This window comes from Phocoena sinus, chromosome 3, assembly GCF_008692025.1.
Source record: "Phocoena sinus isolate mPhoSin1 chromosome 3, mPhoSin1.pri, whole genome shotgun sequence".
Classification (NCBI taxonomy): Eukaryota; Metazoa; Chordata; class Mammalia; order Artiodactyla; family Phocoenidae; genus Phocoena; species Phocoena sinus.
In genome coordinates, this window is record NC_045765.1 from 122,261,774 (window position 1) to 122,277,160 (window position 15,387).

Sequence of the window (15,387 nt, forward strand, 5' to 3'; positions counted from 1 at the left end):
AGACAGAGGGTGGGCCATCTCAGAAGGTGAGAGTGCCCAGACTACAATTTCTTTTTTAAAGGGTATTCTATTTATTTAAGGGTATTATATTTATTTGTGTTTAGTTTGTAGATACAGATCTATAAACTGATATGTATTACTGACCTAATAAATATATTTTGGGAATCATCTTTGTTTCTCTGAGAAATCGTATTAATAATACTATTTACTTCATGTATAATTATAATCAAATTTTAGGTAATTTAGGAATGAATGAAGGCATATTTGCTAGAGCTTATAAGCCACGAGTTGCTTGGGAAATAGCTGCAATTTATTTTACAGTTCTTAAAATATGGCTCCCCCATATGTTTTGTTCATTTTTCCTGACATGTACTTTAAGAAGGCAATATTTTCCCTTATACCATATCATCTTTACTTTGAGTAATAAATTAGTGATTATAAATATCCATTTTTATTTCTGTAAGGTAATACTGAGCTTTGCCGACAATGCTGCTTCACCAAGATAACAGTTATGTCATTAGACTGCAAGCATAATATATATTTTTTTATTATAATGAGCAAAAATTGATCTCTGTGTTTCTAAAATGTATTTAGTTTTCTGCTTTCTGGATTTGATGTCTAATGTACACTATTTTCTTTCACAGATATAATTTTAAACACAATAAGGGCAATGTTAGAATAAAAAGCTGTATCATTCTTCCATATTTATTAGAACATCACATACTGTCAATTAAATGTTTTTATTCAAATATAGTCAGTAATTATGACAAATTTGGACCTTTCATAGACTGAACTGTTCAAGCCTGATCAATCTCAATTTGTTTGGATGGTGGTAGTATTTTTAGTGCCATGAGAGGTTTACCTACCTTATGTTAAAATATGCTTATTGTATTATCAGATATATGACATCACAGCACAGGAATGTTGAATTAGTAGTTCATAATAAAGACGCAGACATAGAGAATGGACTTGAGGACATGGGGAGGGGGAAGGGTAAGCTGGGATGAAGTGAGAGAGTGGCACGGACATATATACACTACCAAATGTAAAACAGATAGCTAATGGGAAGCAGCCCCATAGCACAGGGAGAGCAGCTTGGTGCTTTGTGACCACCTAGAGGGGTGGGATAGGGAGGGTGGGAGGGAGATGCAAGAGGGAGGAGATATGGAGATATATGTATACATATAGCTGATTGATTCACTTTTGTTATATAGCAGCAACTAACACAACATTGTAAAGCAATTATACTCCAAAAAGATGTTAAAAAAAACCCCCCCAAAAAAAACAAAAAACTTTTTGTTCTAGGTTACACAAAGACCACCTAAGTGACTGAAATAAATAAGCTTACTTCTCTGCTTTAGGTTTCTCACTTTTAACATTGGAATACCTACCCAAATTCTTTCTTGTACTGGGATCATTCAGATCTTTTTTTAAAAAAAAATTAATAAGGGAAAACTAATTCCAGGGATTACTGTAATAATAAATAAAAATAAATATCAGGTTTTCTTTCTATAAACCCAAAAGCCTATTTCTAACAATTCTTTATTCCAGACATTAAATTAGTTAATGACAATGAAAAAATTTAAAAGCCACTCTTTATTGCACATTTACAATATATTTGACAATGTCCAAGTTAAAAGAATCACTAAATTAACTACATTTTGGACATGCATTGTTCTTTTAGGCTACTGAGTGTCTGTCAGTAAATTTTTAATTTCCTCAGGTGAATAATCCTGCAATTGGAAAAGTGTTAATATATTTTTCTAAGTATCTACTGGTGGGAATTAATCTCAGCTTTGTTTTTTTTTTTTTGCTTTTTTGTGTTTAATATTCTGTTCTTGTAATAGTTTAAAATGTTGCATTAACGCTATTATTAGGTCTCTAAAAAATAGGATAGTCAGCTGTCTTGGTAACAGAAAGGGACATAAGGACATACATAGAGATAATTGGAAACCAAAACTGAATATACCCTGCTAAATTAGTTCCCAGAGGATGTGGTTTATCTTTAATGTATATAACTTGCCTGAGGATAAGTGATGATTGACTAAATATATTATCATTAATGATAATATCTACTCAGATTATCATTTAATTTTACATTTTTACTACTTTTAAGTGGAGGGAAAACCTCAGTCTTTAAAATCAAGATAAATGTAAAAGTGACATTGTAAAATTAGAGCCACAAATCCCAAACCAAGAAGAACTATGAAATTAACAGTGTGTTGTTGCTAAGTGCTAGACAGATTAGCTCTTGAATAAAGTTGAGTTTGTTACATGAAAAAATTCATAAATAAGTCCATTCTCAGATTTTCTATAAACACCAACAATTTATATAATGCAACATTATAAAAACTTCAAAGCACATTTAAAAAAATGTTTAAGTAATTGTTATCTACATCATTTGTAATTGTTCAACCAATAGTAAGGTATGAAAATTCCTAAAATGGAAAGAAAAAATAGCAAAGAAAGCAGAAAACAATGAATCCAATGACCCAGTTCACTGAATAAATATAGATGATCACCATATCCATGTCAAACCACCATCCACGGCTATCATCCTCAAAGTGCAAATAATCCATCCTATGTGCACCATGTGGAAACTGCCTTCTTGTAACTGGAGCTGCACGTCTGTGGAAACCTAGAAGATACATGAACATACTATTTAAAGCTCATTAAATTCAGTTTAAGTTCTCAGAAAGGAAGCTGCATTATGAACAGAAGTATCACGACCAGAGCATATCTTGATTTCATTGAGTGATATATTGTATTCCTGACAGTTTTTTTTTTAAATTTTAATGATAAGCAACTATCAGAAGTCTTTTTTTTTTTTTTTTTCAGTTAAGGATTTTAAGGGGGGACAGTAAAATTAGCAAAGAGCATGGAATATGGAGTCAGGAAACGATCCTTTTTTTAAAAACTGGAGTATAGTTGATTTACAATATTAGTTTCAAGTATATAACATAACAATATTTTTATAGATTATACTCCATTTAAAGTTATTATAAAATATTGGCTATATTTCCTGTGCTATACAATATATCCTTGTAGCTTGTTTATTTTAATACATAGTAGTTTGTACCTCTTAATCCCCTACCTCTTCTTACCCCTCCTCCCTTGCCTCTCCCCACTGGGAACCTCTAGTTTGTTCTCTATATCTGTGAGTTTGTTTCTGTTATGATATATTCATTCACTTTATTTTTTAGATTCCACATATAAATGATAATATACAGTATTTGTATTTCTCTGTCTCACTCATTTCACTAAGCATAATATCCTCCAGGTCCATCCATGTTGTTGCAAGTGGCAAAATTTCATGCTTTTATTTATGGCTGAGTAATATTGCATTGTGTGTGTGTGTGTATATGTATCACATCTTTATCCATTCATCTGCTGATGGACGCTTACATTGATTCCATATCCTGGCTATTGTAAACAATGTTGCTATGAACATTGGGGTGCATATATCTTTTTGAATTACTATTTTTGTTTTCTTTGGATATATACTCAGGAATGGAATTGCTGGACCATATGGTAGTTCTATTTTTAGTTTTTTGAGGAACCTTCATACTGTTTTCCATTGTGGCTGCACCAATTTACGTTGCTACCAACAATGTACTAGGGTACCCTTTTCTCCAAATTTGTTATTTGTGGTGTTTTTGATGGTAGCCATTCTACAGGTGTAAAGTGATACTCATTTGCATTTCTCTGATGATTAGTGATGTTGGGCATTTTTCCTGTTCCTGTTGGTCATCTATAGGTATTCTTTGGAAAAATGACTGTTCAGGTCATTTGCCCATTTTTTAATTGTTTTTTTTTTTTTTTTTTTGTGGTACACGGGCCTCTCCTGTTGTGTAGCACAGGCTCCGGATGCGCAGGCTCAGTGGCCATGGCTCACGGGCGCAGCCGCTCCATGGCATGTGGGATCTTCCCGGACCGGGGCACAAACCCGCGTCCCCTGCGTCGGCAGGCGGACTCTCAACCACTGTGCCACCAGGGAAGCCCTTAATTCGTTTTTGTTTTTGTTTTTTTTGATATTGAGTTGTATAAGTTCTTTATGTATTTTGGATATGAACTCCTTATTGGTCATATCATTTGCAAATATTTTAGGAGACTATTTTTGATCTGTCGTTTACTTGGGGCAAGGTAATTTATCTCCTTGGGTCTCAGATTTCTCATCTATATCATCTGATGATTTAATTCAAAAATTTGTGAGGCTCATTTTTTGATATTGAGCCATATGAGCTGTTGGTAAGTTTTGGAGATCAATCCCTTGTCAGTTGCATGATTTGCAAATATTTTCTCTGATTCTGTGGGTTGTCTTTTCATTTTGTTTATGGTTTCCTTTTATGGGCAAAAGCTTTTGAGTTTAATTAGGTCTCATTTGTTTATTTTTGTTGATTTCCATTACTCTAGGAGATGGATAGAAAAAGACATTGCTGCGATTTATGTCAGAGTGTTCTGCCTATGTTTTCCTCTAAGAGTTTCATAGTATCTGGTCTTACATTTAGGTCTTAAAATCAAAATGGATTAATTTTGTGTATGGTGTTAAAGAATGTTCTAATTTCATTTTTTTTTTTTTTTTTTACATGTAGCTGTCCAGTTTCCCCAGCACCATTTATTGAAGAGACTGTCTTTTCTCCATTGTATGGTCTTGCCTCCTTTGTCGTAGATTAATTGACCATAGGTGTGTGGGTTTATTTTTGGGATTTCTATCCTGTTCCATTGATCTATATTTCTATTTTTGTGCCAGTACCATACTGGTTTTTTGTTTTGTTTTGTTTTTAAAATTTATTTATTTTTATTAGTTTTGGCTGCATTGGGTCTTCGTTGCTATGCACAGGCTTTCTCTGGTTGCAGCGAGTGGGGGATACTCTTCGTTGCAGTGTGCAGGCTTCTCATTGTAGTGCCTTCTCTTGTTGCGGAGCATGGGCTCTAGGCACGTGGGCTTCAGTAGTTGTGACACATGGGCTCAGTAGTTGTGGCATGCGAGCTCTAGAGCGCAGGCTCATTAGTTGTGGCACATGGGCTTAGTTGCTTTGTGGCATGTAGGATCTTCCCAGGCCAGGGCGCGAACCCATGTCCCCTGCATTGGCAGGTGGATTCTTAACCACTGCACCACCAGGGAAGCCCCTACCATACTGTTTTGCTGACTGTAACTTTGTAGTATAGTCTGAAGTCAGAAAGCCTGATTCCTCCAGCTCTGTTTTTCTTTCTCAAGATTGCTTTGGCTATTCGAGGTCTTTTGTGTTTCCATACAAATTTTAAGAACAACCTAATCAAAAAATGGGCAGAAGACCTAAATAGACATTTCTCCAAAGAAGACATACAGATGGCCAAGAGGCACATGATCAAGAGGTACAAGATGTTCAACATCGCTAATTAGTAGAGAAATTCAAGTCAAAACTACAGTGAGATATCACCTCATAAAAGTCAGAATGGTCATCGTCAAAAAGTCTACAAGTGGGCTTCCCTGGTGGTGCAGTGGTTTCGAGTCTGCCTGCCGATGCAGGGGACACGGGTTCGTGCCCCGGTCCGGGAAGATCCCACATGCCGCAGAGTGGCTGGGCCCGTGAGCCATGGCCGCTGAGCCTGCGCATCCGGAGCCTGTGTTCTGCAACGGGAGAGGCCACAACGGTGAGACGCCCGCGTACCGCAAAAAAAAAAAAAAAAAAAAAAAGAAGTCTACAAGCAATAAATGTTGGAGAGGGTGTGGAGAAAAGGGAACCCTATGTACTGTTGGTGGGAATGAATTGGTAGAGACACTGTGGGGAACAGTATGGAGGTTCCTTAAGAAAGTAAAAATAGAGCTACCATATATCTTGCAATCCCACTCCTGGGCATATATCTAGAGAAAAACATGGTTCAAAAGGATACATTCAGCCCAATGTTCATTGCAGCTCTAATTACCATAGCCAAGGCATGGAATAAACCTAAATGTCCATTTACAGATGACTGGATAAAGAACATGTAGTACATATATACAATGGAATATTACTCAGCCATTAAAGAAAATGAAATATTGCCATTTGCAGCAACATGGGCTGACTTGGAGATTATCATACTAAGTGAAGTAAGTCAGACATAGAAAGACAAATATCATATGATATTGTTTACATGCTGAATCTAAAAAAAAATGATACAAATGAACTTATTTACAAAACAGAAACAAAGTCACAGACTTAGAGAAGGAACTTATGGTTAGCATGGGGGAAGGTAGCGGGGAGGGATAGATTGGGAGTTTGGGATTGACATGCACACACTGCTATATTTAAAATAGATAACCAACAAGGACCTGCTGTATAGCACAGGCAACTCTGCTCAATATCTGTAATAACCTAAATGGGAAAAGAATTAGAAAAAGAATACATACATGTATATGTATAACTGAATCACTTTACTGTACACCTGAAAGTAACACAACGTTTTAATCAACTCTACTCCAATATAAAATTAAAAAATAGCAAATGAAAAAAGATTGTGAGGTTCAAATGTAAATTATTTTCCCATGAGAGCATTTTCTAAATTAAAACTTCGTTTTATTTTTACAACCCTCACAATTAATGTTTGTTAATTCTGATCACCAACTTAACCTTCTCTCTTATACCTTGAGAATTTCACTAAGTCACATGTGCAAAATTCTATAGGAAAAATGTCTTATGTTTTAACATCGAATAAACTGGACAGACAAAATGATACTCCTTTGAAGAAATTGAGCTTTAATTCTTATGTTTCCAAGCATGGACCTACTTAAGGAGATTATATAAAAAGTAAATATTGAAAGTAAGCAATAGTCCATTTATGACTAAATGAATATGACATTTCTGAAAAATATTACATCTCACTGTGAAATGCTGTTCTTTTTATTTTGTGATATTTATATGCTAATTATTTACAGTTTGGTATACTCAATGGCAACCTGTTTTTGTTGGCTGACCAACACTGAATTTTGTTTTTAGAGACCTTCAAAATTATATATTTTTTAAGATGAATAACGTGATTATTAACTTTTGCTTTGTAGTTATCTACTGCCTACTAATGTATTTCTGTGCTTATTAGTGTTGGTGAGTGGGGACAATACAATAAACTGAGCACAAAAGATATATTCTAGTACTTGCTAGTAACTCTGGTGGTAAAGGCTCCGTGAGGCTCAAGCTTGAAGCAGATTCTGGTTCATCTATTTTAATAACTTGTTATGTAACAATAACAAAAGTAATGTTAAATATTATGCTCTAGATCAGGCTGCTTATTTTGACAGAAAGGCTGCATTCACCTGAGTATTAGTGTGGTTAAAGTAAAATTTCTTTGATCAAGAATAATCCTAAATTATTGTTTACATATGTTTTATTTTCTATTTTAAAATAGAAAATGTATATCTTTAAGGTGTAAAGCAGGATGATTTGATATATAATATAGTGAAATGATTACTATAGTCAGCTAATTAATATATCCATCTCCTCACATAATTATCTTTTTTGTTGTGTGACAGTACCTGCTGTCTACTTTATTAGGAAATGTCCAGTGTCTTTTATCAGATTTATGGTTCGTATATATTTTCTCAAAATCCATAGGTTGCCTTTTGATTTTATTTGTTTCCTTTGCCATGCTGAAGCTTTTTAGTTTGATGTAGTCCACTTGTTTATTTTTCCTTTTATTGCCTGAGCTTTTGTGGTCACATCCAAAACAAAACAAAACAAAACACCCAAACAAATTGCCAAGGCCATTGTCAAGGAGCTTATCCTGTATGTTTTCTTGTAAAGTTTTATGGTTTCAAATCTTACATTTAACTCTTTAATCTATTTTGAGTAGATTTTCGTGTATGGTGTAACACAGAGGTCCAGTTTCATTCTTTTGCATACGGCAATCCAGTTTTCCCAATACCATTTATTGAAGAGAGTATCCTTTCCCCATTGTGTATTCCTGGCATCCTTATTGAAAAGTAGTTGATTGTGTATGTGTGGGCTTACTTCTGGGCTTTCCAGGGTGTTCCACTGGTTTATGAGTCTGTTTTTATGCCAATACCACACCATTCTGATTACTATAGCTTTGCAATATAATTTGAAATCAGGAAGTGATACCTCCCACTCTGTTCTTTCTCAAGGTTGCTCTATTTGGAATCTTTTGTGGTTCCATACCAATTTTAGAATTGTTTTTTCTGTTTCTGTGAAAACTGCTGTTGGTATTTTGATAGGAATTGTGTTGAATATTTATTTTGCTTTGAGTAGTACAGACATCTTAACAATATTCTTTTTTAAATTTTATTTTTTTATTGAACTATAGTTGCCATACAGTTATATAATTATAAAAGTTACAGGTGTACAATGTAGTGATTTACAGTTTTTAAAGTTTATACTCCATTTATAGTTATTAAAAGATATTGGCCATATTTTCCAAGTTGTACAATATATCCTTGTACCTTATTTTATACCTAATAGTTTGTACCTCCTACTTCCCTACCCCTACGTTAATTCTTTTAATCAATGAACATGGAAGAGCTTTTCATTTACTTGTATCATCTTCAATTTCTTTCATTGATATTTTATAGTTTTCAGTGTTTATTTGTAAATTACATTTACTTATGTAGATTAAAAACATGAAATTACGAAGGACGAGATAAATGTTAAGTGATATTTTACAATAAATTTTATAGACATATTTCAAGTAGGTTTTTAATAATTTCTAATGTTTTTGGCTGACTTTCTATCATATTTTATTTTTTTAAATAATTTTTATAGCTTACAAAAAGCTTATACTAGAATGATGTGTCAGCTCTTCTATTTTTTTGTTTGCCTTATCAGTATTATCATCAATCTGATTTCTTTTTTTTTGTGGTACGCGGGCCTCTCACCGTTGTGGCCTCTCCCGTTGCGGAGCACAGGCTCCGGACGCGCAGGCTCAGCGGCCATGGCTCACGGGCCCAGCCGCTCCGCGGCATGTGGGATCTTCCCGGACCGGGGCGCGAACCCATGTCCCCTGCATTGGCAAGGCGGACTCTCAACCACTGCGCCACCAGGGAAGCCCAATCTGATTTCTTTATAGGATTCTGTTTAAGTTTCTGTGCACCTTGTGTTGGTAGTTTACCTAAAACTAGATAATATCTAAAATCCATTTAACTGGTCATATTAAACTTCAAAACATTGCAACACCTGCAAAACTAACCAACTAATGAAGTCAGCTATTCATATTGTCAAACTTACAGTTTTCCTTGGCTAACATTACATACCATCATAACACGTAAGTAAAGATGCCAATGTCAGTCCTCACTAAGTATTAGTAAAGTTTAACTTTTCTTCTGTTTCAATAATCATAACAGAAATTTTAATGTTATTTTCCCACACTCCAAGGGATTGTCTCGCACCAGCCTGTAGGCATTCTATTTTGGAGAGCATATTTAGGGGATTTCAATCCTAACAGCTATTTATGACTATCTAAATACTGTTCTCTAAACTGTACTCAGTATCTTAAAAGGAAAGGGGACTTTCTGTGTAGGAGAGAGGGGAAGTGGGAAGAGTTTTTCTCACATTCAAAAATTATTCTAATATATAAACACAAATGTTCCCAAAGTAGTTTATATACCTTTTCAAAAACCTTTCACAAATATAGGCTGGAAAACAGGTAACATTGTTACTGGAAATTATTACCATTACTACTGTATTTTAAAATATGTGATTTTTCTGTCCAAAAGGAATATTTAGAGGCCTTAGAGTCTTCAAATTCAAGATTTTCAGTTGTTTGGGTCAAAGAATAACTGTATTAATGGCATAGCTGTAGAAAACAGTAGAACTGAGAGTAGACAAGGCACAAAAGATGTAGAATTATGAGTATGGTGATCATACATTCTGGTTTCCCCAGGACATTCTCAGTTACTCTTATGTCTTGGTATAATTACTAATAGTGCCCCTTTCACTCTGGAAATGTCATCATTAATGGTAATTTCCTTTATTGGTGGAATGAGGGAAAAAAAGGCAGTGCAGGGAGACACCGAACTACAAAATTTCTAGCTCTGAACATCAGAAGGTGATGCTGACCCAGACGGCTTATGCAATGGTGTTTTTATAGGTAAGGTGGATAATGATCATTACTTGGTTAATTTCTTAAAAAATTTTTTTTTAAGTGGGGAAGGAGTGAATAGGTGTCTGTAATAATTTTGGAATTTCCAAAGCTGTAAATTGAATGAGAGGATTGGAATTTCTAAATCAAAATCAGACTAAAAGAAAATGACCTCACTGACAGTTACTTAGTAAATATTATATTGATTATGAAATTAGAAAAATTGCCAGAATACTAATCACAGAGATTAACTGCAGATTCCACTGTAAAATGATGGCAATGAAAGTACCTGATTCATTGGGCTAATATAAGGATTAGATGAATTAATACATATAAAGCACATTCCTGGCTGATAGTAAAGTTTCAATAAATGTTAGATTCTTATATTTTTATTACTATCGTTACTGCTACTTCGAATATGAGGAAGAAGCTGCTTTTCTTGTCAGTTCTTGTTCTTCATATTATGTCTACCTTTTCTGAATAAATCAATATGCTTACCATTGTTTGTTCAAACAAATACTGAGAAACTGTTTCCTTCAAGTATGAGTTGATTTCTCTAAAGCAGTTAACTTTAAATAGACTGTCAGAACATCAGATACTGAAAATATGGAATTGATTAAAAATTTAGGAAGAGTATATGTACTATCTCTTAGAGGCTGAGGATTTAAAGATATTTTAAGACATGGTTCCTGTCTTAAGAAACTCATAGTCTAGAATAGTTTCTAAATCTTTTTTTTTTCATTATCACTCCTGTAAGGAGAAAAAAAATGTTAAATTTAAATATATCTCAAATTAAATATTCTAATCAGTAAATCAAATTAAACCAAATTTCTCCTTAATGAGAGAAATTAAAAATAAGGAATAAAATTTGTTCAGGTAGGGTTGAGCTCTTGAACTCTTGAGGTAGGGCCTCAAACGACTGTAATATCTAAGACTTTTTTGGTGCCCCAAGAACCAGGTTTTGCCCCCATTTAAAGTGCATGGCCGGGGGGGACCTTGAAGATGGCGGAAGAGTAAGACGCGGAGATCGCCTTCCTCCCCACGGATACACCAGAAATACATCCACACGTGGAACAACTCCTACAGAACTCCTACTGAAGGCTGGCAGAAGACCTCAGACCTCCCAAAAGGCAAGAAACTCCCCACGTAACTGGGTAGGGCAAAAGAAAAAACAGAGACAAAAGAATAAGGACGGCACCTGCACCAGTGGGAGGGAGCTGTGAAGGAGGGAAAGTGTCCACACACTAGGAAGCCCCTCCGCGGGCGGAGACTGCGGGAGGCAGAGGGGGGAGTTTCGGGACCGCGGAGTAGTGCACAGCGACGGGTGCGGAGGGCAAAGCGGGGAGATTCCTGCACAGACGATCGGTGCCGACCGGCACTCACCAACCCGAGAGGCTTGTCTGCTCACCCGCCGGGGCGGGCGGGGCTGCGAGCTGAGGCTCGGGTTTTGGTTTTGGACGGAGCTCAGGGAGAGGACTGGGGTTGGCGGCTTGAACATAGCCTGAAGGGGTTAGTGCACCACGACTAGCCGGGAGGGAGTTCGGGGAAAAGCCTGCACCGGCCGAAGAGGCAAGAGACTTTTTCTTCCCTCTTTGTTTCCTGGTGCGCGAGGAGAGGGGTTTAAGAGCGCTGCTTAAAGGAACTCCAGAGACGGGCGCGAGCCGCGGCTAAAAGCGCGAACCCCAGAGACGGGCGCGAGCCGCGGCTGAGGGCGCGAGCCCCCGAGACGGGCGCGAGCCGCGGCTAAAACCGCGGACCCCAGAGACGGGCGGGAGACGCTAAGGCTGCTGCTGCCGCCACCAAGGGGCCTGTGTGCGAGCACAGGTCACTCTCCACACCCCTCTTCCGCGGAGCCTGTGCAGCCCGCCACTGCCAGGTTCCCGGGATCCAGGGACAACTTCCCCGGGAGTACGCACGGCGGGTCTCAGGCTGGTGCAACATCACGCCGGCCTCTGCCGCCGCAGGCCCGCCCCGCACGCAGTGCCCCTCCTTCCCCCATCCCCCAACCCCCGGCCTGAGTGAGCCGGAGGCCCCGAATCAGCGGCTCCTTTAACCCCGTCCTGTCTGAGCGAAAAAACAGACGCCCTCCAGCGACCTACACGCAGAGGCAGGGCCAAATCCAAAGCTGAGCTCCTGTGAGCTGTGAGAACAAAGAAGAGAAAGGGAAATCTCTCCCAGCAGCCACAGAAGCAGCGGATTAAAGCTCCACAATCAACTTGATATACCCTGCATCTGTGGAATACCTGAATAGACAAGGAATGATCCCAAATTGAAGAGGTGGAATTTAGGAGCAAGATCTATGATTTTTTTCCCTTTTCCTCTTTTTGTGAATGTGTACGTGTATGCTTCTGTGTGAGATCCTGTCTGTATACTCTTGCTTCCACCATTTGTCCTAGGGCTCTATCCGTCCATGACTTTTTTTTAAAAATTCTTTTTCTTAATTAAGTTTAATTGTAATAACTTTATTATACTTTACCTTCGTTCTTTCTTTCTTTCCTTCCTTCCTTCCCTCCTTTAGACAACGAATCACCCCAAATTGAGGAGGTGGTCTCAGGGAGCAGGATTTATGATTTTTCCCCCTTTACCTCTTTTTGTGAAGGTGTATGTGTATGCTTCTGTGTAAGATTTTCTCTGTATAGCTTTGCTTCCAACATTTGTCCTAAGGTTCTATCCGTCCCTTTTTTTTTTTTTTTTTTTTTCTAAATATTTTTTAATTCAATAACTATATTATACTTTATTTTATTTTTACTGTATCATCTTTCTTTCTGTCTTTTTTCCTTCTTTCCCTCCTTCCTTCCTTCCTCCCTCCCTCCCTCCCTCCCTCCTTTCTTTCCTTCTTTGCTTCTTTCTTCCTTCCTTCCTTTCCTCCTTTCCTTCTTTCTTTACTCATACTTCTACTAATTCTCCCTACTTTTTCTCCCTTTTATTCTGAGCTGTGTGGATGAAAGGCTCTTGGTGCTCCAGCCAGGAGTCAGGGCTCTGCCTCTGAGGTAGGAGAGCCAACTTCAGGACACTGGTCAACAAGAGACCTCCCAGCTCCACATAATATTAAACGGTGGAAATATCCCAGAGACCTCCATCTTAACACCAGCACCCAGCTTCACTCAACGACCAGCAAGCCACAGTGCTGGACAACCTATGCCAAACAACTAGCAAAACAGGAACACAACCCCACCCATTAGCAGAGAGGCTGCCTAAAATCATAATAAGGCCACAGACACCCCAAAACACACCACCAGACGTGAACCTGCCCACTAGAGAGACAAGATCCAGCCTCATCCAGCACAACACAGGCACTAGTCCCCTCCACCAGGAAGCCTACACAACCCACTGAAACAACCTTAGCCACTGGAGACAGACATCAAAAACAACGGGAACTATGAAAGTGCAGCCTGCAAAAAGGAGACCCCAAACACAGTAAGATAAGCAAAATGAGAAGACAGAAAAACACACAGCAGATGAAGGAGCAAGATAAAAACCCACCAGACCTAACAAATGAAGAGGAAATAGGCAATCTACCTGAAAAAGAATTCAGAATAATGATAGTAAGGATGATCCGAAATCTTGGAAGTAGAATGGACAAAATGCAAGAAACAGTTAACAAGGACCTACAAGAACTAAAGATGAAACAAGCAACGATGAACAATGCAATAAATGAAATTAAAATCACTCTAGATAGGATCAATAGCAGAATAACTGAGGCAGAAGAACGGATAAGTGACCTGGAAGATAAAGTAGTGGAAATAACTACTGCAGAGCAGAATAAAGAAAAAAGAATGAAAAGAACTGAGGACAGTCTCAGAGACCTCTGGGACAACATGAAACGCACCAACATTCGAATTATAGGGGTTCCAGAAGAAGAAGAGAAAAAGAAAGGGACTGAGAAAATATTTGAAGAGATTATAGTTGAAAACTTCCCTAATATGGGAAAGGAAATAGTTAATCAAGTCCAGGAAGCACAGAGGGTCCCATACAGGATAAATACAAGGAGAAACACGCCAAGACACATATTAATCAAACTGTCAAAAATTAAATACAAAGAAAGCATATTAAAAGCAGCAAGGGAAAAACAACAAATAACACACAAGGGAATCCCCATAAGGTTAACAGCTGATCTCTCAGCAGAAACCCTACAAGCCAGAAGGGAGTGGCAGGACATACTGAAAGTGATGAAGGAGAATAGCCTGCAACCAAGACTACTCTACCCAGCAAGGATCTCATTCACATTTGATGGAGAAATTAAAACCTTTACAGACAAGCAAAAGCTGAGAGAGTTCAGCACCACCAAACCAGCTTTACAACAAATGCTAAAGGAACTTCTCTAGACACGAAACACAAGAGAAGGAAATGACCTATAGTAGCGAACCCAAAACAATATATAAAATGGAAATAGGAACATACATATCGATAATTACCTTAAATGTAAATGGACTAAATGCTCCCACCAAAAGACACAGATTGGCTGAATGGATACAAAAACAAGACCCTTATATATGCTGTCTACAAGAGACCCACTTCAGAACTAGAGACACATACAGACTGAAAGTAAGGGGATGGAAAAAGATATTCCATGCAAATGGAAACCAAAAGAAAGCTGGAGTAGCAATTCTCATATCAGACAAAATAGACTTTAAAATAAGGACTATTAAAAGGGACAAAGAAGGACACTACATAATGATCAAGGGATCGATCCAAGAAGAAGATATAACAATTGTAAATATTTATGCACCCAACATAGGAGCACCTCAATACATAAGGCAAATACTAACAACCATAAAAGGGGAGATCAACAGTAACACATTCATAGTAGGGGACTTTAACACCCCACTTTCACCCATGGACAGATCATCCAAAATGAAAATAAATAAGGAAACACAAGCTTTAAATGATACATTAAACAAGATGGACTTAATTGATATTTATAGGACACTCCATCCAAAAACAACAGAATACACATTTTTCTCAAGTGCTCATGGAACATTCTCCAGGATAGATCATATCTTGGGTCACAAATCAAGCCTTGGTAAATTTAAGAAAACTGAAATTGTATCAAGTATCTTTTCCGACCACAACGCCATGAGACTAGATATCAATTACAGGAAAAAATCTTTAAAAAATACAAACACATGGAGGCTAAACAATACACTACTTAATAATGAAGTGATCACTGAAGAAATCAAAGAGGAAATAAAAAAATACCTAGAAACAAATGACAATGGAGACACAACGACCCAAAACCTATGGGATGCAGCAAAAGCAGTTCTAAGGGGGAAGTTTATAGCAATACAAGCCCACCTTAAGAAGCAGGAAACATCTCGAATAAACAACCTAACCTTGCAC

General features: G+C 37.4%; 1 protein-coding gene across 2 annotated transcripts in view; it reads right to left on the reverse strand.

Moving 5' to 3' along the window:
- Positions 1 to 1,577: 1,577 nt before the first annotated feature.
- Positions 1,578 to 15,387, reverse strand: part of RNF180 (ring finger protein 180) — a 306,785-nt gene continuing 292,975 nt past the window's right edge. For both annotated transcript variants that reach the window (XM_032629169.1, XM_032629170.1), the window contains one exon: positions 1,578 to 2,638. In XM_032629169.1, the coding sequence (XP_032485060.1) occupies positions 2,439 to 2,638 (200 nt within the window). In that variant the 3' untranslated portion in view covers positions 1,578 to 2,438. The remainder of the gene's footprint in view (positions 2,639 to 15,387) is intronic.